This window comes from Rhipicephalus microplus, chromosome X, assembly GCF_043290135.1.
Source record: "Rhipicephalus microplus isolate Deutch F79 chromosome X, USDA_Rmic, whole genome shotgun sequence".
NCBI lineage: Eukaryota > Metazoa > Arthropoda > Arachnida > Ixodida > Ixodidae > Rhipicephalus > Rhipicephalus microplus.
The window spans coordinates 2,254,338-2,272,617 of record NC_134710.1 but is presented as its reverse complement, the minus strand read 5'-3'; the positions used below and the strand labels follow the sequence as shown (position 1 = coordinate 2,272,617).

At 46.1% G+C, this 18,280-nt stretch overlaps 2 protein-coding genes across 2 annotated transcripts; both read left to right on the top strand.

The window, feature by feature from the left end:
* The first annotated feature begins 81 nt into the window (after window positions 1-81).
* LOC142777355 (uncharacterized) lies at window positions 82-8,854 on the top strand. Its single transcript, XM_075881681.1, has 3 exons — window positions 82-3,605; window positions 6,080-6,250; window positions 8,674-8,854. The coding sequence occupies exons 1-3, from the start codon at window positions 3,449-3,451 to the stop codon at window positions 8,811-8,813; spliced, it is 468 nt and encodes a 155-aa protein (XP_075737796.1). The 5' UTR covers window positions 82-3,448; the 3' UTR covers window positions 8,814-8,854.
* A 949-nt stretch (window positions 8,855-9,803) lies between these two features.
* Window positions 9,804-16,425, top strand: LOC142777134 (uncharacterized). Its single transcript, XM_075881467.1, has 5 exons — window positions 9,804-9,894; window positions 10,782-11,007; window positions 12,537-12,591; window positions 14,887-14,999; window positions 16,293-16,425. The coding sequence occupies exons 1-5, from the start codon at window positions 9,804-9,806 to the stop codon at window positions 16,423-16,425; spliced, it is 618 nt and encodes a 205-aa protein (XP_075737582.1).
* Window positions 16,426-18,280: the final 1,855 nt, after the last annotated feature.

Below are 18,280 nucleotides of genomic sequence, written 5' to 3'. Positions count from 1 at the left end.
CACCCGGTGATGACCGTCATCTGCCTGAGGTCAGTAACCGGGGCAGACCAGGTCCAAATTGACGTCCCCGAAAGGTGGCATCTTGACGTGTTAGCGTTGTATTACCTGATAAATGGAGATCTCGCGTAAAACTGGCGCTCGCGAATAAAAAATTCGCAGGAAAACACGAGAAAAAATAATCTCTTTGGGCAAAAAAAAAAAACGATTTCTTGTGGCAAACGCTTTTTACAAAACTGCAAGTAACAGGACCAGGGGATAAAGTCCAGTTATAAATTACAATCCCCTGTCTTTTTTTTATAAAACATCTTTGAAAGGAAGAATTTCAAATTCGAATTTGAATATTTCAGACATAGGAATTTTAACTTTTCACTGGTTGAAATGCTTTAAAAGCTGAAGCGTTCTAAATGGTGCGTAAAAAGCGCTGCGAAGCGCTCGAACGCGTGCATCAGTTGGTTATACGACAACTGTAACAAACCTACAGTCTTCACACTGTTACAGTTTACTATCCGTAACACTTGCTATATTCGGTTGCGCTGTCAAGACTATTTCTCGCTACGCTTTTCTCTCCTTCTTTTTCTCTTCATTTTTTTTTTCTATCATCTTTACTTCCCCCTCCCCACCCATAAAGGCGCTCAGCGTACACGGGACGCGACGCGCGGTGAGAGCTACCACGTAGCTCCATCTGCTGGGAATTTCTTATTGACAGTTGATGTGCTTCGGCTCCAAGGGCTCCACAGTGCCTCCTTAAAGATTCTCAATTTGTAGCTGTTTTCTGTCGCGATTGTCAAATTTCCTTCGACCAACTTTTCTTCTTCCAAGTACGCCTCCTCTGCTCCGAACTTAGGAGGTGCCACCAAGGAAAAGAAAACTTCGTACTGACCAGCGTAGTCCCGCATTGTGCCTTATACGCTGAATGGAGAACACCAAGTCTCGCTCCGCGTGTTGCGCGAGCAGCAGAGGTCCGTCCTGTCGCTAACAGCGCGAGCGCTGAACACCGTTTGGTGCGACCCTGCACAGCCATCTCATTTAACCGCACTGCGTGCCCCATGTTTTCCTCGAAAGGGTTGCATTCCCTCACATCGCAGGTCTAAATCGTCAATCTTCGAAAAGCGAAGGCGCGGAGCCATTCCACTCATCCCGTGGCCGCACTTCGACGCAAGCCGTCTTCGCACGCTATATCATGTTCGAGCGGCTACGTGCGCAAGAAACGTACGCAAAGAATCAAATCTCACGTACATCCGTGAGTCTAGCGTGCACGACCGCTATGTTCTGCGCATGCGCGCTGCTTACGCGTAGAAGCTCTACGTACGCGAAACTAAAGCCGTCTAATACATGAGGTTTCACGCCGCAAAACTACGGTTGATTATGAGAGACAGCGTACTGGAAGGTTCTGAAAATTGCGACTACCTGATGTTCTTTAACGTGGGCTGAAATCGCACAGTATACACGATCCTCCAGCATTTAGCTTCCATTATTCACAGGTCTTCATCGGAGATTATCTTTGGGAGTATGTATATATCTAATACGCTTCAAGCATTTACCACCCAACTCACACATTATCGTCCCTACTATGTCTTAAAATTTAACTATGGCGACCGGTTGAACTGTTTCAAAAGTCAAGCATTTCAATCGGTGCATATAAGGTACGTTTGAGATATGCTGCAACGCACGAATCAATAATTAATTATGGCCATTGTAAAGATTCTACAGGGATCAAACTGTTACAGTTTATTATCCATAACATTAACTACGTTCTGTCTAAATGTAAGCAACATCTCTGATTTAGCTAGCCGAGCACAGCAATAAAACCAAAGACATAACATGCAGCAACACAGATTAATGTAGTGTTTATTATTGGGGCTTCCGTTATAAGTCACGCATAAAGGCCACGTTCTGTTCAAATACATATATCCCTGCTAGCACTTTTAATTAACGGCTTAATCTTTAACATTAGTGACAAATTTAGGTGTCAAAACAGAAGCGTTCCGGAAGGTGCGCCTGTGACGTGCGTGGTATGCGTGAATAAAAAATTCGTTGCTACAGCTGCAAAAATCATACAGTATTCAAGTTCTCACAATTTTTTTATTCTTACCATTTATTATTGTAAATATAAACGCTATTCATTCTCTGGCTAGCCGAGTAGAAACAACAAAACCGGCTTCATACCATGCACGATAGTAGAGAGACAAAAAAAGTATTCAGGGATAAGCTTCAGAGACAAGCAATTAAATAATTAAACTACGCTACTGCGACTTCCATTAGTAATCAAACATAAAGCCCGCACTCAGTTTAACCACTTCTAGCTCCCCTACGTTAGTGAAACGCTGAAAGCGTCTCAAATCACACCTGCGTAATGTCTGAAAAACGAGACCTTTAGCTACACTTTAGTTCAGCACCCATTAAGTACTCATGCGCTTCATAATTTGTCCGCACATCCTGGCCAAGATTCCAGATACTCCCTGGCATACCCAAAGCATCGATGTAAAACTGAGCAACAACACCAGGCGTAGCCAGGTATTTAGCCATGTCGTTTTCTTTCGAGTCAAACTCTGTGGAATACCGCGAAGCTTGATATAGCAGTAGAAACTTCAGAAAGAGTGCGCTTTTATTGCTTTTTTCTACATTGGTAACGCCGTCAAACAGTGGAACCTCAGCTTGAAAGGCCTCCACGCTGCAATGCTATACGTTGCAGCCGGACCTTGACATGGACAAACCAGTGAAAAAAGAAGAAAAATTGTGGTACATAATGCGCTAAGTTGGATTAGTGGGAACTTCAAACACACTGTTTTTTTTTTCAACGTGACCAAAATAACTCAAATATGGAGCAGAGAAGTCGAAATGACAGGACATTGAGAGCGCTCACACTACTGCCATCTTTTGTGCATCACCTTTTATGTTATTTTTATTTCTTATTTTGCACATGTAAATACCACTCTCGCTGAGGTACCCCGACTCTAATATATTTCCCTATGTCCAAATCGATTTCATTTCCCTTCTATTTTCGAGTCCTTCAAAAGTATGCATGCTTCCCAGCTCCAAAGCGAATTCCCCTTCCCCATCCCCCCCTCCGACCTAAGTAGGTCAGCCGATGACACATCGGTCAAGTTTCGTACAAGACCAAGCAACACAAAGAAAATGCTGTCAGCGTTCCGCGAAATCACGGGTCACGTGATCTCATTGCTCTCATTTGTTCTTGTTTGTTTTATTTGCCATGTGCACACGCGCACTGCGCCAATTAAAAAGCCAGGGTGGAGGGCATCGCACGCAAGACACTGAAGCTGCGCGGTCAAGGTGAGAGCAAACAGCATTTATCGTCTGCTTTCGCCAAACAGACGGCTTTTTAATCATCGCGGCTGCTGAGCAGTGATGGGTTACCATCGCACTGACCCTCCTAGGTTTCAGCACGGATCGGCCCCTGATTTCGTACTTGCCGAGGACCGCCGCGTCCATGGAGGACAACATGGAGGAAGACTGCGGCGAGGGCACCCAGGCGTCATCCACGCTTATTGAGGACACGATGCCCGAGCCGCCCGTGCCGACCCCGGGCCGTGGCCGGCGCCGCACAACTTCTGCTCGCGGTCGCCACACCATAGCTAAGCCTCGTGGTGAGTGTCTTCGCCATCTTGGCATGCATCGGGGTGGTTCTCCATTCTTTTTGAGAGTCTAGATAGCGTGGTAGTGGGTTTTATGAATGATGTACTAAGTTTTGGTAAAGAAAACAGCAAAGAAAAATCTAGAAGAAAACGAAAATCATTTTCTTCTAGATTTTTCTTTTTTTCTTTGCTGTTTTTCAGTGCTTTTGTTTTTGTGTTGTTTGTTTTTGTTTTTCTTACTCATGTTCTGCTCTTTGTGCCATATGGTTTTTATCACATGGTTACTGTCTCCTCTATATATTTTCGTGCTCTGCGCAATAAACTCAGTTGGAAGTTAGCGCTCGTGTCTTTCGTGTCCTTCTTGTCTCTGTGTCGTCGTTTTGTTCTCGCGCTATAACTATCGTCATGCCATACCAACTAGACCAAGCTGCCACAATTCTAAGTTGCAATTTACAGTTATGTCGAAGCCTTACCTAGTTTTTTATCTGCTTTTTTGCGAATGTCTTACCACCAAAGTATTTATTCATAGGTGTCCAAGTCGTTGTCAAGCTATCAAAGGATAGCTTTTACAGCGGGCTCCAGTTTACCAATGATGGCGAAAAAATATCAAATTTTAAAGAAATGTAACGTTAATTCTAGGTTTTATCGCTATATACCGCTGCGTTCATTCAGTGGTGGCAGGTATTGTTGTTTATTTAAACTAGTGCCGTGAATAACTGCCATGAGTAGCACTTAGTTTTCGTCTCACGTTTGGAATGGAAAATTTGTTAATTCATTTATTTTGCATGTTGTGTAGATGCTTAATTTTTTCTCGAGGGGTACGGTGAGGTATGCTAAATTAGTGCATTACGTGGCGTCGCTTTATTGCTTTCATTTGCGTCTAGTAGTTGTCACGAGAACGACTCCCTTCTCGACTAATCAGCATACTCTCTTCAAACAGCGGACTGGCATAAATTGAACGGGTGCTCGACGCACTCCAGTTTTCTTTTTGCTCTTTTTTTACTGATATAGTGAGAAAACTTTGCGACTACTTTCTGCCAACTAAAACGGAAGTATAAAGCAAACCTCACAGGGTACGTAAGACGGGTTCAAAGCAAACGTTATCTTCATTATCTATTTGTGTGTCGACTGTGATGACTGATTTTATCCCAGTGACCCCCCCCCCCCCCTCATTTTATTCCTTAAATCTTTCGCACTTCACGCAGTTTCACGTAGCTTTCACCATTCGCTCACCGTTCATCAAGCCACGACCTCATTTGATCGCTTCATCATTTTGTATTCCTCAAGCATGATTGTCCGTCTTTTTGGTGGTTTGCCACCTAGTGACGCCGTGTAAACCTCGTCAAATTATCGAACTTTTCATCCCGCACTCTTGCCATCGAAAGGAAATAAAACATTGATTGATTGAGTGATTGAGTTATTGATTGGTTGATTGATGCATGATGACGGCAGGTATATTTGGTGAACTTGGATGTAACACTGACCTGACACCTTGACATAACGTGCAACTAATCTAGTAGTTTCGCATGACGACATACAATCCTTCTTAACACTCGTGTCGTCGACAGTACCTCATCCCGTTTGGTGAGAGATGAGTGACCGCCAGCCTTTTCGACGTGATGTTCGCGCCTTGTGACAATTTTCAGGGATTAGCACAACACGTCTTCCAGCGAAGCGTGCACTCTCTCCACTTTTCGGTCGTACAGGGAATCTAACATTCACCTCTACTTCAGGGCATAGGACTACCTGCACTCCAGGTGCTAATAAGTATGCAGCTTACCACCTGATTTTCGTTCCTGTAAGACTTCGTCGTCGTGAGCGCTATAGCTTTGTATTCGAAAGCATGCGCTTGCATCTGCGTGGCTGCTGTGATCGCGCTGGCGCGTTTATCGTTGCGGGTGCGTTCCCGCGCAGAAAGACTTACGTCAACACGAGCATGCGTGTGCGCTTAAACGCGTCCGCATACGCTAACGGTAACCTTCCCGCACAGCCGCGAAACGGGCGATATTGAAAGTGTGGGCAAGTTCACACAGGGCGGTACAGTGCATGTTGTTAAGTGAGTACTTTTCGCACTGGTTCGCAATTAGACGTTGTACTTGTGAACCGCGACATCCTCAAAACAGGGAAGAAAAATAAAAGGTTTGCTATGCCCCCTGAGAAGCTGGCCTTTTCTTTCAACACATGTGCTATAGGAGACGTCTATTCTCATCGCCTTTGCAGTTATGAAAACGAAGGCAGGTTGTGTCGCTCAAACTACCGTTCTGACAAGCGAACATGTCATACTGTGACCGCCCGCCTGAGCACGTGCATGCACACTTCCTCGACTTTCTCGGTGATGGAGCTCCATTCAGCGATAGATTTAGAACGACGTGAAAACCTACACAAGAACTGTACGTTCCCGCTGCATCAACCGCGGGATGAGCGCCGGATCAGAGCAGATTTGGTGTTGCAAGAAGCGTTGGATCGGATCCTGTTCTTTGACGCAGGTGGCAGAAGCAAGTCGGCCGCCTCCAGTACGAGAGCCGGTGGCAGCACGCCGGGTCGCTTCGAGACCTCCGCCGCACCCTTCACTGTCGATGCCTCGCCCAGGGGGGGGCCACAGCGTCCCCGCCAAGCCCGAAACGGCCGGACAGATGGTGCTCAACGTGATCACTATGGTGAGAATCGGAGTGACGCCATTGTCTCTCGCCTCTTCAGTCGCAATGCTTCACAATATGACCGCAACGTGCATTTGTGCATTACCACCAGCGACCAATGTGGGAACCACACTGTGTGAACACGAAAGACTGACAGCGTCTCTTATGCATTCGCCTAAAACTACTGGAAAGACGAAAGCACTGTTTTTCAGCAGAGCTCTAGTTCTACCCTTTTAATGTTAACACAGCCCTTTGATGACATTCCATTTTGTCCACCGATGTGCCTTCATAGCATCGATGGGAAAAAACGACAAAAGCAACAGAACAACAACAACAAAAGAAAGAAAAGCTTCAGAAAATAGCCCGCCGATTTTTGAGTTTCTTTCCCTTCTTTGACAAAATATATTCAAGTAAATGTTCTTTTGAGCTACACAAAAATGATGAAACATTCCCTTGTAATTTACGCACGCCACTTTTATGAAAAACGAAAGATAGACTTTCCTTACCGTAGAACAGAACTTGAAAATGTGCTTTCAGTTCGGACGTTAGAAGCTGGTAAATGAGCTGACCGGAAGTTTTTTCGCGGCACAACGCTTGCATAGTTGAAATCGTCTATACTGTTTTGCATAAAAAGATGAGTATCATTATAACGAACGGCTCCCAGCTTTCTAGCGCGCATGCCCTCTTCGACCTCTTCTTGGTCTTCTGCTTCCTCCTGCGCGCCCGGTTCGTGCTAGTTCGTGCTAGAGTTACTGCATATGCTACCTAAAAATAGCATATACAGTAACTGTAGTTCATGTTCTCCAGCAGCGCCCTCCAGCGTGATAGCAGTAAGGCGGAACGTGCAGAAAAAGAAAGAACGAAGCGGGATTCGAACCAGCATCGACGATCTGAATGCGAACCTCGTAATCCCTCTAGCGCGCCAGCACAGCAAAACATAACGTCGTGTGGCATCAATTAAGCGAAAATGAAGTGATGCGGTTGAGTTATGTTTAACGAAAAGCCACAACTACTGAAATGTGCAAAAAATGTGTTGAGTGACGTGGGCGTGGCGCGCCGATTTAAAATTTCTCACTTCACCTGTGGTTCTTTATGCCATGTACCCTGAACGTGCGGACTGCCCTGCCAGTGGACAATTAGCAACATTCAACCATGTGTTGTGGAAATGTCAAGCTATCGGCTCCGCTTTGAGCGAGGACAGATGGGCAGCGCTCTTACGCAGCCGCGAACTTAACAATCATACCCTGGCCGTCCAGAGTGACTGTGAACGGGCCGCCAAGCTCGGCTTCATGGCCCCTACATGGGATTAGCCGGGTGGCGTGGGGCTTCCCCTGCGTCTTCTCGAGACCAAAATAAAGTTTTACTCATCATCATCACTGGAAGAAATCCATGCCTTATTTACATGTATTCATTCCTAGCAATTAAATTTTATGTCACGGAAATTTTTCCGTAGCAAGACTTTTTTTGTCTCTTTTTTGTTAAGTAGAGACTCATTAAAGAGCCACTGACGAATGTCATTAACACTCGTTTTCCGTAGCAATGTTCTTCGGAATGCCTTTCCAGCGTCTGGTGAAACAACGGGGGACGCGAGTGCGCATTGCGTTCGCATGTCGTCCCCTGAATGGAGCTCGGCTAAAGTGCTTAAACGTACGTAGCTTTGTATATCTTCTAGGTTAGCATGAACCTGACAGCAGGTGCCAGCTGCGCGTAAGACGAGGTTGGGAGAGGAGGCATCTGTCGTTATCTATAGGTATAAAGAAAAGTCCTTACGGACTCTATAGACACTTCTACGGTTGTTGGGGTTTTATACGTTTCAAAACCACAATTCAAAAGAACCATAAGATTATGAAGAGCGCCGTATAGTCTAGGGCTCCAAAAAGTTGACCATCTGGTGTTCTTTAACGTGTACCTATATACATCTATAGGCACACGTGCTTCACGGCATTTTCTCTTCCATCGAAATCAAGCCACCCCGACAGGGATTCGATCCCGCGACACTATAGGGTTAGCAGTCTTGCAGCATAACTAGTAGTGTCGGGTAGTATATAATTATTAACTAGCGAGATCACGTCTGTCACCATCATCATCGTTTTCATCTTTTTCGTTCACTCTCCCCTCTGGTAAGGTGACCTGACTTCACGTCGGCTCCTCCTCCTCCTCCTGCTCCTCCTCCTCCTCCTCCTCCTCCTCCTACTACTACTACTACTACTACTACTATTTCAAGTGCAATTACAACTACTATCTATGGCTGCTACTACTATTACTACCCCGACAACGACGGCAGAGAGTAGAGTGTAAAAGCCTGCATTGCACTTTCAACGTCATGTGTGGAAAGAGTGTATGGCTGGTCACATTTTGTGCCACATTGCCGGCAAAATTACTCGCTCCTTGTGTTTTTTTGTACCTCGAGCTTGTTGTGCTGCTCTCTCAATGATGACTCGCAGGGCAGCGAGTGGGTGATCGACATGCAGGCCGAGCAGTACATCTCGGCCATCCTGCCCGACCCGTCGACGACCATCTACGCCACGGGCCATACCTCCGGGCACTCGGCAAACGCCCCGTGCAGCAGCTACTCGGCGGGTGATGGCTTCGAAGAAGAGCGGCCCGTCATGTCGTCGCAGAGACGCCCCCGTGAGTCAGTCATTAACTCTTATTAACACGATAGCGTTAACGAGCTCGTTTTGTGGAATATCAGCATTGTTAATGGGCTAAATTTCGCGATGTAGTCAAATAATTTGAAATTAAAAAAGCTTGCACACTAGTGGCAATCAAACCCAGACCACCAGCGTGACAAGTAGGTGATCTACTACAGAACTGCACCATTGCTTGTAACTGCCCCCTCCCCCCCAACAAAAAGAAAAAAAGTATTAAATTGGCCGCGTATCTTCGTGATCGACTGCAAATGCCGTCGAAAGACCAGAGAGATAGAGAGAATAATAAAATAGGAAGAGATAAAAAGGATGCTATTTTCTGCCTGCCTTCGCAGGAGCACAGCTTATTGCTTTGAAGGACAGGGAGGGGGACGTAAAGTTGATAGAAATAAGAGAGGAGAGAAAGAAAACAAGAAAGACATGACAAGAGAGAGTCTTGTCAGTGCAGTCGATAGCACGAAGCGAAAACCCTCGCATATAAGGCGTTGAGGTCAGCAGAAGCGCAGAACTCGCATGAGGCTCTAAGGGCTGGAGTTTTGAGCGCGCGGGACATGGAACGTCCTTCACTGTAGCCGCAGGCAGACCGAGCAGGCGATGACGGCTCACCATCACGCGACGTTCTCCGGCCAGGGTAGGGCAGGAGGTAATATGCTGCAGCACTGCATCGCCTGCGGAACCTTCGGCACGCAGGCGATGAGCAGCGCTACCGGAAGCCAGGCGCTGCTGGCGAACCAGCAACCACATCTGTTCAGGCCGGTCTTGTTAAGCACAGGCTTGCTACTTGTCACCAGCGTGTCAGGGTGCGCCGTCGGTAGGAAAAGCCGCAGTTGTGGATGCGAGTCGTCCGACTCGGCTACCACCTTGGTGACTGACGTGTCACAGTGGTGCGCTGCCTTAGCGGTGGCATCAACCTCCTCGTTACCATGGCTGTCCTAACGTGCAAGGGAGGCTCGCTATCTCCGATGGCGGTCAGCTTGGCGTGCATGAACGCCACAGTGCTGCCCGCTTGGTCTGGTTGGAGCAGCGCTTGCATGGCTAGTTGGGAGTCGCACAGAATCGCCATGGACAGTTGGAGTGGAAGGAAGAAAGCAACAAAGAAAAAGGAGGAAGGTTTATCAAAAAGGGCAGCTGGAGTGGTGTCACAGCGAGGTACTAGGCTGCCGAGTGAAGGAAAAGATGATAGTCGTCGTCGAAAGACGATAGTCTTCTGCCGGCCATTTTTGGTGCATAGCTTCGCATTATCAGCCTAGCCTAAGAAACATCGTTTAGAATTACCTGTCTATACGTATTGTAATAAAAGAGCACACCACCTAACCCATACGTATTCATGGTGCACCTCAGATACGCGTAATATTTGCGTTTTGATGGATAATATTCAAGGTATACGAACGCAACGACCAGTTCAAGATGGCTAGGTGCTCAGCAAGTGCTTAAACTTTGGCCAGGTGGTAGAATCGTTTCGTGTGGCAGATAGATCAGAATCTATTCGTCTAGATATCCAAAGAAAGACTTTTAGTTTTGTAAACCTATACGATTCATACGTAATACAATTATGTCAATAACGGCTGTAATGTTCCGTGGTAGAAGCATCGACATCCGAAATACACAACGAGCGAGGAAAATATAGGTCCACTCATTGCATCGAATCAGACATATGTAGTCAGGATCAGCAAAACGGGACATCCAAAGGCCACTCGTTGAGTAGAGTTTTCTAAAATTTAGGAAACTATGACTCCGTTGTGCCCACGCTGCCAGCTTCAGAACGGACTGGCTTTGATGAGGCTGGCTGCATGACGTCATGCAAACCCTTTTCTTTTTTTTATCTTTCCTCATTGGCTTCTCGCCCCTCCACTTCGCTTGAAGGAACGATTCCGTAATCCATCGCTTCGCGGTATTCGCAGGTGGACGCCAAGCTCGAAGCGCGCCTGTGCGCCGCAGGCGCCGGGTGGCCGTCGACGGTGATGAGCGTGTGGTTAGCGTGCCCCAGACGGGACGCTGGTCGTCGCTGCTGCCCGTGGGCACGGTGGTGCGCAGACCCTCGACCAAACTGGTGCAGCTTATCGCGCAGGCCATCCACGAGAGCCCGCACCGGGTGCTACGAGTGACGCACGTCTACGCTGCGTTGCAGTGAGTGTATATACTTCCCACCTACGCCGCCTTTGTCTCTGCACTCACGGACATCTTTGAAAGGCTGCACCGCACACAAACGGAGAAAATGTGATGAGACAAGACAAAGTGATTGCGCCTTCCCGAGTTTCTCCTCGTATGCTTGCGCTGCAACCATTCTATAAGATATGTCAAGCCATCTTCGAGAGCTATCGAAGAGTTTCACGCAGAAAGGACTGCTCCCCTGCATGGTTTCGGTCTGCCTAAGAGCGCCTTTGGTAGGCGAGCCAGGAATCCTAATATTTTAACTAGGTTGAGCTGAGCAGTGTGCATCTGGGTGCCGTGTTCTTGCTGAAGGGCAACAATAATAATTGTGAGGGCTTTACTTTCCAAAACTACATTATGAATTTGAGAAAGTGGCTGATTGGGCTAGATGGTCTAGCGTACTTAAGGTTTGACAGCACGAAAGAAAAAAAAATATGTGGCGGATAGGACACATAGCGCTTGTCTCATCCTTTTCCTTGCAACCGTGTATTTTTTGGCGCTGTCAAACCTTAAAAGTTTGTGAAACACCGTGTTAAAAAGCAGTGAACGTTTCGGCCGCCGGGGGGTTCGTTAACGCGTGCGTATTTGTGCAGGGACCTCTGGTACTTCTCCCCCTTCGAAATGCAGGGGCTACGGTCGGTATTCGATGTCCCGAACTTGCAAGAGCAACAATCAGCAACACCTACAGAATTTTATTGATTAATGCGTACAATTCTCTAAGCTAGCGAAACGTTGCCTCGCCACTCAGGAACAGAAACTGTTGTCTGAGGTTGGCACCTCGTAGCCTTTGGGATACGTTTCACAGCCTTTGTATGCGGATTGGGTGACAGTCATCATCTGGCTCGCTTAAGTTCCCTTTGTTGGGAACCGTTACGCTTCCCGAACAAAATGCCGGCTATTAACGTTCCCGTTTGAAAGGAGCCATCTCGCATGTCCCATGTATGGGTGATTTCAGAAGGAAATTCTATGTGAGCATTCAAAAGCATCCCGACACGGACATGCAGAAACACTGAAATCCAGACGACGATTCGTAATCACAGATGTTTGTTGCGTGGATATCTTTTAACATACGGTGACACGCGAAAAATCTTCACAGCAGTCACAACTAGTAGCTCAAGAACACACATGTTTAAGATATTTAAAATATTTGCACTAACGTGCAGGCTGCCTGTGAAGGATCACTGGCCCACACCTTTGAGACGCTTCACATTCCCTGTTTATTATTTTTTTGTGAAGTTGTGCTTTGTTCATCGTAGCACCAATCTCATTCACAGGGCAAGTTACTTTCCGTAAAATTTTCAATTTCATACGTCAAAATTTAATTTACAACTACGAAGATATTTCTTCGAGACCTTCACGTTAAAGCTACACTCGTATTACCATCGGGCTTTCCAGATTACGGCCGTAATCCTGTATCTGTTGAGCCAGAGGAGTTAAAAGCGAACACACAGCCGGTTTATACCTAATGACGTTGTGCCGCTTACGTCATCTATTGCGCGTTACAGGAGCAAGTACCCGTACTACAAGCTGCTGGACAAGGGGGGCATCAACATCTGGAAGGTAAGTGATGCAACAACTACAGCTGTTGCCACCAGGGCAATCCTCCACCACTAACGTCGTCGCAGTGGCTTAAATCTAGTCAGAGCGGAAGAACCCGCCGCGACACGGGAGAGACGAGGACAAGTTGCCGAAAAGTTCAGCTTGCTGTTTTTAATTTCAGGGGAAGGGGCAGTTTTAGGTAAGAAATGTCAATTAGTCACCCCAGCACGTTGTCAGAGTGGCATTTAGCTTAACTCTCTAAAGCAGAACATAGCAAAAAAAAAACGCAGATAGGACACGAGGCAACGTTATGTACTACATGTTCCGTTTTCACGCTGTTAAACATATACTCATGAACCATATTGCCCCCCTAACACATTCTGATTCTGACACATTCGGATTGACACCTTATTTGTGCTTTCAAGTGGTTACTTTCCATTTTTATAAGCCTCCATTCTTTGGCTGATACGCCCGGAAAGAGTCTCTAGCAGGGGTGGTGAGCTTCCTGATAACTCACAATTTCTTTCAGTATGAGTGGCAACACGGTGATCCTGATCGTAAACCCCTCATGTGTAAGCGGCGGCCCCGGCGTTAGGGTATATTTATAGAAAGAAACACACATTTGGGATTCTAGCGTTGCGTTTGAGCAATTTATTGCACATGGGTCCAATTATAGACATTGAAAACCTACGAGTGCAGCATCAAAGTTCTTATTCAATGTGACTGTACATTGTATACCCTGGATGCTGTTCTTCTTGACGGAACAACCGGTAAGCCACCTCCCGTAGTCGCTACTCATTTGGCAAACATCAGGCAGGAAGCCGGACATTTTGTTTTTCAGAGGGGGGTGACCTTTATAGTTTCGTTGGGGCACCACCTTTATGCAATGACGAAAAGAAATTCGGGGAGGAGGAAAGGGGGGAGGGGCACGCGCCTGGCGGTCCACCCCTGGCTACGCCCCTGGCAACCGTGTACTACCTATTAGTGTTCGCAATGTTTGCGTGTCGACACAATGTAACCGACGTACTGAAGACCTCAGTTATCACTCTCTCAATGAAGCACAGACTAAATGAACAGCGCAATAAATCAAATGCTCACCTACCAAAGTTTTGAAAATTACCATTGTCTTGTGCGTATGGTATTTTTGTTTAGTATATTTTGACCTAACATGTCGTACACGAAGCAGCTAACAAGCAGTCAACTACAACTTGCGACCAAAAAAAAAATGAGCACATGATCGGCTATCTTTCTGGCGCCTAATATTGCATGTCTTTTGGAAGTTTAGTAATCAGTTGAATTTCAGAATGCTCGAAAGAGATTGTTTAAAGCTGGTGAGCTGCTTGGGTACTTCGAATGCTTGTGGTGTACGTGATTATTGAATGTGCGGGCCTCATATTATGAACCAAAGACATTCTTCAAAGGTACCAGTACATTATTTTCAGGTCACGTATGGCGTCAGGGTACCAGCCAGCCACAAAGGTAGTGGCTGTGAAAAAAAACAAGCAAAAAAACTATTGTTTCGCACCATCACTTGAGGCACCGTCATAATTACAGATAGAGGGTTGGACGAGGGGGGGGTAATACTCTCTCTCCTCTGCCTCGCCTAAAAGAAACTGTCAGGCTAACCCTAAACAAAGTTTACTCACACGGCGGAATAAACTGATGGGTTGCTAGGAGACTTATTAGACTCGTTCTTCGAGAGTGATGCAGAGCCCCTATAGAGATCTAATTTTATCTGGAATTCGATATCAAGCAAGGAAAATAATTTTAACACAAGTTCGCTATCAGCACAGCATCTGGTCGTGCAGTGCTGCTAGTACACTGTGGAACAGCTCGCGCCCTACAACGCTTGGAAAAAGTTTGTATTTGTCGATCGCTGTTATTCGCGGTTACATTCTATCAGCTAAGACTCGTGAAAGGAGTTAAGAAAGTGCCGCACAGCACAATGCGTTATGTTAGAATCTGCGTTTCTTTCATTTGTCTCATTCGTTCATGCTTATAAATATCGAACGGACTAGGCAGTGTTCCAGGTATGCATGGGTGTTCTTGTATACGGTCGTTTTTGTACAGTGCAGAGCACTTTGCAAGCGCCCTTCTAGCTTTCTACCTTAACTCCCGACAAACGCCCAGAAGACGATTACACCTCATTCGCCGCCAATAACGTCATGCTCAACGTAGTGCATGACGCGGGGGGCACGTTGCTCCGAGCGATGCGAGTCCAGTGGTTACAATGCGTCTGACCTCTTCTCCTGTCCGAAGACAGCGAGATGAAATAAGTGAAGCGGTGATGTAAGATCACTCGCTCACACCTCGCAGAGCTCGGTGCGCCACGCCCTCTTCCAAAAGTGGTTCGTCAAGGTATGCCCGACGTCCATGTGCGAGAATGTTCGGCACAGCAGCTACTTCTGGGGACTCAACTACTACCTCAGGTGGGTATGCGCGCGGCAGCGCGCTTTTGTATGTGTGTAGCTGTGTGTGTACTTGTGTGAGGTTAAACACAGTGGGCTGACGTTTGGGAAGCACACGCGAGCTCCTTGTTCACTGAGATGGACTAGAAATGGCAGTCATGTTCAAAAATCGTTGTCATTCAATCGACGAGAACTTGTAGTCCAGCTCAGTGAACAAGGAAACAGCATGCGGTTCCGAAACTTACGACCATGATCATACTTAGCGACTGTGTTTCATATCATCCATCCATCCAGTGCCTGACTAGACGAACTTTCGTCGAACTCATGAGTGCTTATGTTAGTGCATCTGTGTTTGTGTGTGGATATGTATGTTGTGCGCGCGAAGGCACGCTATTGCACCGCAGTGTGTATATGTGCGCGCGTGTGTGTGTGTGATTGTGTATGCGTGCGTGCGTGCGCACTCTCGCTCCACTTTTAGGCAATGGTGTCATGTGCAGCAAAAGCAATGCAGATGATTTCAGCTCATCGAAAACTATTTGAAGTGTTAAATGGTCGACCATATCCAAGCTAAACACATTGTCGTTATTTACGGCGATTAAGCTAGAATTTTTTCTTCACTTTCGCCGTAGAAATGTCCGTTATCTATCGCACCCGGTCATGGTGATGATAAGCACAATATTAACTCTCCCATCTGTGTATTCAGCCTCGGCTATCTCAGCTCAGTAATGCGGATGATGTACTCCGCTGCTTCCTGTGACTAGTAATTATTCCGTATATTGCTTCTATAGTGTTGCCTGGAATTACTTTTGGACTAACAACTTAGCTTGCGGTGAAATTTGCTGATTGTGTGTTTGATTGCAGAGTACCAGTAATACCGTAGGATGATGATCGACAGAGAGAAAAACAGTTCGCACCTCTGAGCCTTCATCGTCCTTACTAGAATACAGCGCGAGGCAATGTCTGCCGCCTGAGTTTTGTGTTACAGAAACTCGAAAGAAAAAAAGAAAACTCGCTCCATGCGCGGTGCGAGACCTCAAGGCATCAGAACGCGCGTTCAGCCCTGACCTCGAAGAACGTGACTTCTTCGTTGTCGATTAGCTCGAAAAAAAAAAACGAGACAATAGCATTCAGATCGAGTCCAGCTAGGCCATGTTCGAATTAGACGCAAGTTCAGACGGCACAAGTTGACACAGGCGAGGGACGGAAGAACAAAGATGCAGCTCTTGTCATCTCGTGTTTCGTTGTCCGTGTTTTGCTCTCACAACCATTACGAATGGTATCCGACTTACCGACTTTTTTACGGTTGGGTCGCAGGCCACGGGAGTGGGTGATGCCCCAGCTAGAACCGAGGGCTCATCGAGGCGATGATGGTGAGCCGGGGAAGAGTACGGCAGCGCTGTCCGCCTTCCAGCTCGAACCAGAGCGGGAATTCGCTGCCGGAGACTAAGAAGCCATTGGGCCGCAAGCGGAGGCAAACTGCAGCCCGCAGCAGTTCCGACTGCACGCCTTCGTTTCTCAGCCGTCCGTGGAGGAACAGGCCGGCCCTTCGTCCACCTACCTGCTGCCCCACATGAACCTGTGGAAAATGTACTGAAGCGTTTCTGTGATGTACTAAAAACTGTGGAAAAGTACTAAAGCATTTTTGGTGATGCATTCCAGGGCAACTCCCCCTCCAGTGTAAGAGGCACTGGTTCTGGGTATGTGCGCATGACCAAATTCATATTGAACTTGCTCCATGTCATGCACCTACAAGTTGTAGACGCATTTGGTGTATTTCGCGAACGAGAAACCTGACGTGCGGCAAACGCCGGTATACCGGCGTTCGCCGTAATATATGCGGCATTATGTGCGGCAATATCTGATATTGTATCACAACCAGGTGTGGTATCAATGTTACTGAACCTTAAAATTAAATCATCTCCAGGACCAGACAACATACCGAATGCCTTTCTGCGCAGATATGCTGAAGCATTAGCCCCCTTTTTGGTAATCATTTTTCGTTCTTCGTTGTCGTCAGCTATTCTTCCTGCAGATTGGCTAACTGCGCGTGTCGTTCCCATTCTGAAAAAGGGCGACGCAGCACAAGTAGCCAATTAAAGACCCATTTCATTAACGTCCACGTGCTGCAAATTAGTTGAACATATTATTGCTAAAGAAATAACAAAGTTTCTAAATGATAACAATATACTTTCTCCTCATCAGCATGGTTTTCGCAAAGGGTTATCGACTGTAACACAATTAGGGACAATTATTCACTAATTTGCTAGTACACTTGACAAGTCGAGCCCAATCGATGTGATATTTCTGGACTTTAAGAAAGCGTTTGACCTTGTTCCTTACAGTAAACTTATTGAAAAACTGCAGTCAATTAACCTTCCCGCATATATAGTTAACTGGGTAGCGGCTTATCTGTATAATCGCAAACAGTTTGTATCAATCGGTAATTACTCTTCTAATGAACTTTTAGTAATGTCTGGAGTACCCCAGGGAAGTGTTTTGAGATCTTTACTATTTCTAATATATATAATTGACATCGTTAACGAAATTTTTCCTCCTATTCAAATTAGGCTTTTCGCAGACGATTGTATACTGTTTAACGAAGTTTGTTCTCCTAATGATCAATTAATGCTTAATTCTAACCTTCAAAACATCTTGTCGTGGTGCGGGCGATGGGGTATGGAATTGAACAAGGAAAAAACAGTCTACATGTCTATAACAAAAAAATCAATATGATGTCGTTTGCTTATAACCTAGGATCTACACCGCTCACCAAAGTAAACCAATACAAGTATCTTGGAATCATGATAACCAGTGACCTAAGTTGAAGTAACCACATTTCCAACATATGTAACTCATCCTTCAAAAAACTGTGTATCCTCGGGCACAAATTAAAGCACACTCCTCATTCTACTAAAATGCTAGCCTACACTTCACTCATTCGCCCGAAACTAGAATATGCAAGCATCGTATGGGATCCCTACACAAAAGCTAACATAAACGCTCTAGAGATGGTTCAACGCAGAGCAGTTAGGTTCATTTTTTCTAAATACAGAATAACTGACTTTCCCACTAGCCTAATGAAACAACATAATATCCAGACACTTCAGCTTCGAAGGAAAATACACAGGCTAAAATTTCTCTACCAACTGAAAAACAACTCTTTCTCTCTAAACCCACACGCGTATGTGACACCACTTGCAGCACGTCGAACACGACATCGTCACGAATTTTCTTTAACACCATATAAGACCAAAACTAACCTTTTCAAATATTCTTTCTTTTCGCGCACTATAAACGATTGG